At 37.9% G+C, this 7,300-nt stretch overlaps 1 protein-coding gene across 2 annotated transcripts; it reads left to right on the plus strand.

Annotated features, from left to right (window-relative positions):
* Window positions 1-132: 132 nt before the first annotated feature.
* Window positions 133-5,191, plus strand: adap2 (ArfGAP with dual PH domains 2). Of its 2 annotated transcripts, XM_034895364.1 has the most exons (11): window positions 134-428; window positions 845-969; window positions 1,084-1,175; window positions 1,436-1,524; window positions 1,804-1,916; window positions 2,480-2,629; window positions 2,874-2,957; window positions 3,154-3,216; window positions 3,595-3,672; window positions 3,768-3,996; window positions 4,652-5,191. In XM_034895364.1, exons 1-11 carry the CDS (start codon window positions 347-349, stop codon window positions 4,678-4,680), a joined length of 1,134 nt encoding a protein of 377 aa, XP_034751255.1. In that variant the 5' UTR covers window positions 134-346; the 3' UTR covers window positions 4,681-5,191. The 2 variants fall into 2 exon arrangements, with proteins under 2 accessions (XP_034751257.1, XP_034751255.1); XM_034895366.1 differs by lacking the exon at window positions 2,480-2,629 and having other exon boundaries at window positions 133-428.
* The last annotated feature ends 2,109 nt before the right edge of the window (window positions 5,192-7,300 follow it).

Below are 7,300 nucleotides of genomic sequence, written 5' to 3' on the forward strand. Positions count from 1 at the left end.
TCGACTGGTTTCTGGTGAGTTTAGTTATGAAGGCATGCATGAACGCCTTCTCTCCGCATTTGTATTTGGGAGAGCACTGAACAGAGGAAGAACGCGTTGTAAAGAACAATCCCCTGCGACCGAAGCGACTCACTGTTTCCGACAGAGAGGAGGACGGAGCTCCGCGTCTGCGCTGTGTCGCAACATCCAAATCCTTCTCTGTCACAACTTGAAGTTTTTATATGGACATTATCACAGACATTTTGTCGGTTGCATTTTGCCAAGTTTGAAAATATGTGACCACCATGTGTAATTTAGAATGCGGCATTAATCGTTGTTTAAGAAGAAACCGTGACTTTGCACCGAAATGGCAGAGCGAAACAAAAAGATGTTATTGGAACTATTAGAGAGGCCGGGCAACTCTCGGTGCGCTGACTGCGGAGCTTCTGGTAAGCAATAAAGTCATTTCACTGTTAAGTGTATGTGGTAAACCTACAATTATTTGATGAGAATATCTCCTCCATATAATGTATTCATGGCCAAGAAGAGCCAGCGTTTATCAAGGTTTTCCGTCAGACTTTCAATATCAACTGCAATGATAAAAGCCCTTTCTAACCCCATTAAGGTCCCTGTGATAATAGTTTTAATGTGAAAACTAGTCATATTTCTACCTTTTTTATTACAGTTTTTTTCATAGACACAAAACCTGCGACTGTATCATTCCAGCATGGGTTTACATTATAGAATCCCCACAGAGTGAGAGGAACAGGGTGTCATATAGTAGGCCTAGGGGCCCCTTAGCAGGACAATATGGCCCTGAGTGCAAAATGTTGAATTTGAATCCCACTTCTTCTGCACAACTCAGATCCAGAATGGGCGTCCTGCAAACTCGGTGTGTTTGTATGTCTAATCTGCTCTGGCGTCCATCGCAGCCTGTCCTACAAGGTCAAATCCATAAAGCTGGACTTCTGGAAGGATGAGCTGGTGGAGGTACGGTCCCCATCTCGGTTACTATTGCTACAATAACGTACTCATCAGGTGAAAGGATGAAATGGCTGTGGCCATGTGTAATCTTCATGTTTCTTTTTTTTGGAACTCGGAAAGTTTATGAAATCCAATGGCAACGCAAGCGTCAGAGCTTTGTGGGAAAAAGCTGTTCCAGCGTACTACTATCAACCCCAGGAAAATGACTGTGTGTAAGTACATTTCCAGGGTGATGACTTTCTTCAGAAAACTGTCTTTGTGATGGAATATTTGTTGACGCGTGCCAGCTGCTGACAGGGCAATGCTTCAATGACTAGAGAGAAGTGTAACTACTGACTGTAGAAGTGAAAAACTGATGAATTTCTGCTGCTAGATCAAAGCTTAATGAACCGTGATCTTGTCATACTGCAGCTAATGTTGTCTTTCTGTAGAACTGTCTAATAATATTTGTATTTTTCCTTTTGAACCTCAGTGTTTTAAAAGAGCAGTGGATTCGGGCGAAATATGAAAGGAGAGAATTTACAGGAGAAACTAAGTATCCACCACTTTCATACACCACAGGTGATGTTTTCATTGTTGACTAACACATCTCTACTGTAGAACATACATCTATCATCATTATATATATATCACCTATCATTAAGTTGGTGATAAGCTGAACAATTTGTTCCTCATACACACACTGTGCAAGAAAAACCTGTTAACAATAACAGACAGGAAGTGAAAGCTGGCCAAATTGTTACTCCTTGCAAAACATTACGTGACCAAAACCTAGATATTTTTTGTATGTGTGTAGTGAATTACCTGTGATTCAGTATGTGTTCGTGGTTTTGATACCAGGTTTCTATGAAGGAATGCTGTGGAAGAAAGGAAAAGAGAACACACAGTTTCTGAAGAGGAAGTTTGTACTGTCAGAGAGAGAATTTACCCTGACTTACTACAACAAGGAAAATGTGAGTTTCCTGCAGCTCTGGTACAGTTAAACTGCACTGTATGACATCAATTAAACCATGTAAATGTTTTATTGCTAGAAGATGTGGAGTTGACATTAATATTTCTTATGTGTGTAATGTAAAAGCATGAGCATTGATTTGGCTGGATCTCTTTCCTCCTTTAATTACTTTGAGGCACAGTGGAGCTTTAAGCTAAATGCTAACGTCAGCATGTGATTTTTAGTAGATATAATGTTAACCATGCTCAGTGTTAGCAAACTGACATTTGGTAATTAGCACTAAACAAGTGAGGTTGATAGGAGGGTCATTAGCTTCAAAAGTTGCCCAGGAACCAAAGTAGGCCTGCACGAAAACTTATTACAATTCACCATTTGGAGCCATGAATGTCCGAACCCATTTTTATGGCAATACATCCAATTGTTTTTTGAGTTATTTCAGTCCAGTCCAGAGTAGTGGACTGGCCGACCGACATTGCCATCCCACAGAGCCCCATGCTAATTTAATCCAGTTGTTGTGAAATTTCTACAAACTCTAATGTCTACATTTATAAACGTGTGATCCAGGAGTCCAAAGGACCAAAAGCTGTAATCGCCATCAAAGACCTAAACGCCACCTTTCAACCAGAGAAGATTGGTCATCCTCATGGGCTGCAGATCAGTTATCCAGCAGGCAATCACACCAGGAACCTCTATGTTTATCACGAGAGGTCGGAGGTGGGACTGTATGATCATCTAAAGTATAAATAACAGTGACCAACGAGTCTTACTCACTGCACTATATTTCTTGCCCTGTTGATGCACCACCTGTCTATGCTTTGTATGTCGCATTGGCTTTTCCACTTTTTTTGCACTTTTGGTTGGACGCAAACCGCGTTTTGTTGTCTCTGTAAAATATATATACGTATATGGTCATGCTGTAGGGCTGTGGAGAAGCTCAAAGTCTCTTCTTCTACTCTAGGAAATAGTGACATGGTACAACGCCATTCGTGCTGCTCGCTATGCGTACCTGAAGACGGCGTACCCGACTGGAAGCGATGAAGAAGTAGGTATCAAGCCTTCTATAATCCGAATAAACTGACAAAATGTTTCCTAGATGTTGATGAATTTGAAATGCAATCTAAATACTTAAAGACATATTTCAGTTTACTTTCAGCAAATGTAGTGAACTTTAACTTTCAGCAGTCAAACGCAATTTTGCTTTCATGTTTTAAACGTGTTCCTTTGCGCCTCTTTGTCAGCTAATACCAAAGATAACAAGAAACTACATCAAAGAGGGATACATGGAAAAGACAGGGCCATCGGTAAGTCATTGACATATACAGGTACATATACAGGTACAGATACATGTTCTTATACAACATCTTTGCACGTATTTGTCAGTACTCAACTGCTGCTTTGACTTACGTATGCATCGAGAAAGGCGTTTGTGAGAGTAGTAGCCCAATTGAAAGTGTTTCTGTTCCTCTTACATACTCAAATGTGCACACGCACACACACACACACACATACATACATACATACATACACACACACACACACACACACATACACACACACACACACACACACACACACATTCATTTTAGAAAGAATGGATTGATATGATAGAAGGCGATGGAAACTGTAAATTTTTAAGTGCAGTGTTTCCATTAAAAGTGTTTTTTTTTTTTTTTTAACAGCAAATGGAGCCATTCAAAAAGAGGTGGTTTATTTTGGACTCACAAAACAGGAAGTTGTTCTACTTCAAAAGCCCGCTGGTGAGGACTTTTATTGCTGTGCATTGCTGTAAGGATGTTTTTCAAGAACTTTACCCACCACTATTTTTGAATGTGTGCCATTATTGTCAAAGTAGGATGCAGAGGAATTAGGGGTCATTTTCATCGGCACCACAAACAAAGGTTACTCTGTGAAGGAGTGTGTCTCAAAGCATTCCCGGGGAAACAGTTGGACGTGTGGTGTTATGGTGGAGACGCCAAAGCGACAGTTCGTCTTCATGTGCGAGCAGGAGAGGGAGCAGACGGAGTGGCTTGACGCCCTCAGAAAAGTCCTGTCCAGGCCCATGGCACCGCAGGATTATACCAGTAAGCAAGGCTTGAAAATTCTGCCAATGTGTCAACAATGTACAGTGCACAGATATGCTTTCTGATATACACACACACTAGCAAAAATGAGTCATTCCGGTCATGTGAATCATGCATTTTTTAGGTCTGTCCAGTGGAGTATGATAGGATGGATGGAAATTCTCAACCCATGAAAGATCTTATTTTTCCACATCATAACTTTTTTCCCCAGGTTGAACAAGTCTCAATTTAGCCTCTTCACAAACCACGTTCACCATTTTAGTTTAGCTTGTTGGCATGCATAGTAACAGCCAGGGTAACACCAAAGTCAGTACGAGTCATCATTTGTGGGCCACAAATGTCTGTACAACATTGTATGGTAATACATCCAGATATGAGATGTTTCAGTCTGCACAAAAGTGGCGAAAAGACAGACCAGCAGACGGACATTGCTGCTAGTGTGCCTAATAAAAAAGCAAGGTTACTCAGGTATCTTGGTTAACTGCTCCAAGTTTTTCTCTGCAAGTTTTCCAAACCATAAGTCTAAACAAAGCACTTGTACCCACTTGTTGTGCTCACTTTGTTCATGCTTTGACATCACCACAGAAAGTTGTTATCAACCACTGCATTATGCATCAGTATGACCCTGCTCTAATACATTTGTTTCTCATCCTAGTTGAAGCAAACATCAATTATAAAAGGTGAACTACAGAGAGGTGTGTCAACAGGATGCCAGGGAGAAGACTGCAGCATTTGACTAGTGCAGCAGGACAAGCAAACAGTGATCTGCTGTCACTGCATCTGTGTTGCAGTCATGCATCTTGAAGCATGACTGACTGTGTGGATTTAAGACTTCCATACACTCACTTTAACTGACACTGGATTTGCTCCTCCATCTCAGACTTCAGAAAATACTGTATCACTATGTAAAATTCACTCTTTTGGCCAAAATTACATCCCTGACACAGGGTCAACACTGTTATATTCTTAAAGGAGATAGGTTACAATCACTGCATATCATGCTATTTTTATGATGTTTTATTTTTGTATTTTTGATATCCTCATAAATATGCATATCATTTTAAATTTTGTAGTAAACATGTTTCATTGCATCTTGACCCAGCTAAATAAATTACTTTATTTTTTAAAGTTGTGTGTGTTTTAATTTATATGATTACAATTTAAGTGCATGTTGAATAAAACTTTCATTTAATTTAATTTTTTTTATTTTTTGTAAATATAATTTTGGCAGACATGACTTCAGCAACACTTTTTTCATTTTATTGAAAATGGAACTTGATAAATACTGATAATGTTACTGTAATATTCTTGCAACCATGATGTAAGTGTGTTTATTAATTATTATTAACATCAATAAATAAATAAACATTTATTTATATAGCATTTACCAGCAGGTATCCAAAGTGCTTCACATCAGAAACCACGAATAAAACAACGTATCTCACAAAAATGTAAATAAAAAATAAATGTAAGCTTCTCAGTCACTAAAAATGATTGTTATTTAATATATTTAAAATATAAAATAAATTCAAAAAAAAGATTGGAAGAGATTGTATTCTGTCAAAAACAAAACACACTATTAACAAAATTAACAAAGCAAAAATATAGATATAAGAAGGAGAAAGCAAAAATAGTCAGAACTAATCCAAGCATATACAAAAAATATAAAATCAAACTAACTATAAATATCTTAAAACAAACACTGTGTATTAGCATAACACATTATAACAACACCAAAAGTAAATCAATATGTAACACAAGAAACCAAGTTCTACCCTACAAATGGCGCAGATAAAAATGATAATTGAATTAAATAACGAAACCACAAAATTATTAAACACTTCAAGCAAGACTAAGATTGGGTTTTAGAGGAACTGCATTTATTGGTATATATTTTAACTGATTGTGCTGTTATTTCTTTGTAATTATCCTTTTGAAAATAAAATAAAATAAAATAAAATAAAATAAAATAAAATAAAATAAAATAAAATAAAATAAAATAAAATAAAACAAAATAAAATAAATGCAGTTCGTGTCTTTGGCACCAGAGAGTAGCACAACGCGTTTTCAAATTCCATCTGAAGTTTGTCCTGGACGACTTGCTGTAGTTGCCGGGTGTTGGAGGTCGGGCATGCCCGTGAAGCATCCACTGCGAAATGCAATGAAAGCACGGAAAAGAGTGTAAATAACATGAAAATACAGAGACGTGTGCCACAAATTACTCTTTAAAAATAATTTTCTGCTGAGCTGATTAATCGTAAATTGAGAAGCAGCGCGTAGAAAATTGCGAGGAGCGCCGAAAACTGTGCGTCCGTTTTGTCCTACAAAGGCGCCGAGAGTTTGACAGCGGACTTCACTGCGCAGGCCTGACGTTAGGTTAACTACCGGAGGAGGACGGCAGCCAAAGGACTACATGACATTATAAAGACTTAGCTTTTCTGTAGAGGGAAGCAAGCTGAAAGATGAGAAAGGACGTGAGGATACTACTTGTAGGGGAACGTAAGTAGCGGGTATCTTTAATCCCAAAGCAGTTGAATGCTTTATTAGCTAACATGCTAGCTAATGAAGGAGCTAGGGGCTACAGCTAGCAGATGCACCCAGTGAATCAACTAACTAAGCAGTGTGATTATATGTGCAGCGAGGGGCTAGTTGGTTATTTACGTCTATAGTGTATACGATTCATGCACTGTTACGATAACTTATTCAAAGTGTATGATTTGCAAACATATTATTGACATTGGTTTCTGTTTGGTGCTCATAGCCAATTAAGTATTTCACTTATAATCCTACATAATCTGAGGACGAGGCTGCCACAGGCTGTAGTTTGAAAATTGCAACATAACATTTCCCCTAGGTGTGAATAGTTTACAAAGAAACTATGATAATTATTACGAAAGTGGTATTGTTGCAGGCTTGTTATTGTATTGGACTTGATTAGGTTGTACCAGAATACCTACTATGAACTTACAACTCTGTGTTTAACCTGTAACAAAAATCAATAGAAAACAAAAGGCAAGAAAGATTATACCAGTATATTCAGCAGTTAGTATTGCAACTAGGGCTTTAAGAAATCATTTTGATTATTGATTAGTCTGTAGATTGTTTTCCCGATAATTGTTTGGTCTTTAAAATTTCTGAAAATAGTGTCAAATCACTTTCTCACATTAATATTGTTCTAAAGCCTAAGGAGATGTTTTTAAAATCAGTCTAAACTCTGTTTGCTGTCACAATGGACATATAAAAGCAGCAAATCCTCACAATTTAGAAGCTGAATGCAGAGAATATTTGGCATTTTTTATTAATA

Source organism: Etheostoma cragini, chromosome 15 (assembly GCF_013103735.1).
Source record: "Etheostoma cragini isolate CJK2018 chromosome 15, CSU_Ecrag_1.0, whole genome shotgun sequence".
In the NCBI taxonomy this organism is placed as follows: Eukaryota; Metazoa; Chordata; class Actinopteri; order Perciformes; family Percidae; genus Etheostoma; species Etheostoma cragini.

Excerpts from the sequence above, each read along its gene's own strand:
- adap2 (XM_034895364.1), top strand. The coding sequence starts at position 347 with ATGGCAGAGCGAAACAAAAAGATGTTATTGGAACTATTAGAGAGGCCG. Across the intron at positions 1,917-2,479 it reads CTTACTACAACAAGGAAAAT|GAGTCCAAAGGACCAAAAGC; the intron begins GTGAGTTTCCTG and ends CGTGTGATCCAG. Across the intron at positions 3,217-3,594 it reads TGGAAAAGACAGGGCCATCG|CAAATGGAGCCATTCAAAAA; the intron begins GTAAGTCATTGA and ends TTTTTTTAACAG.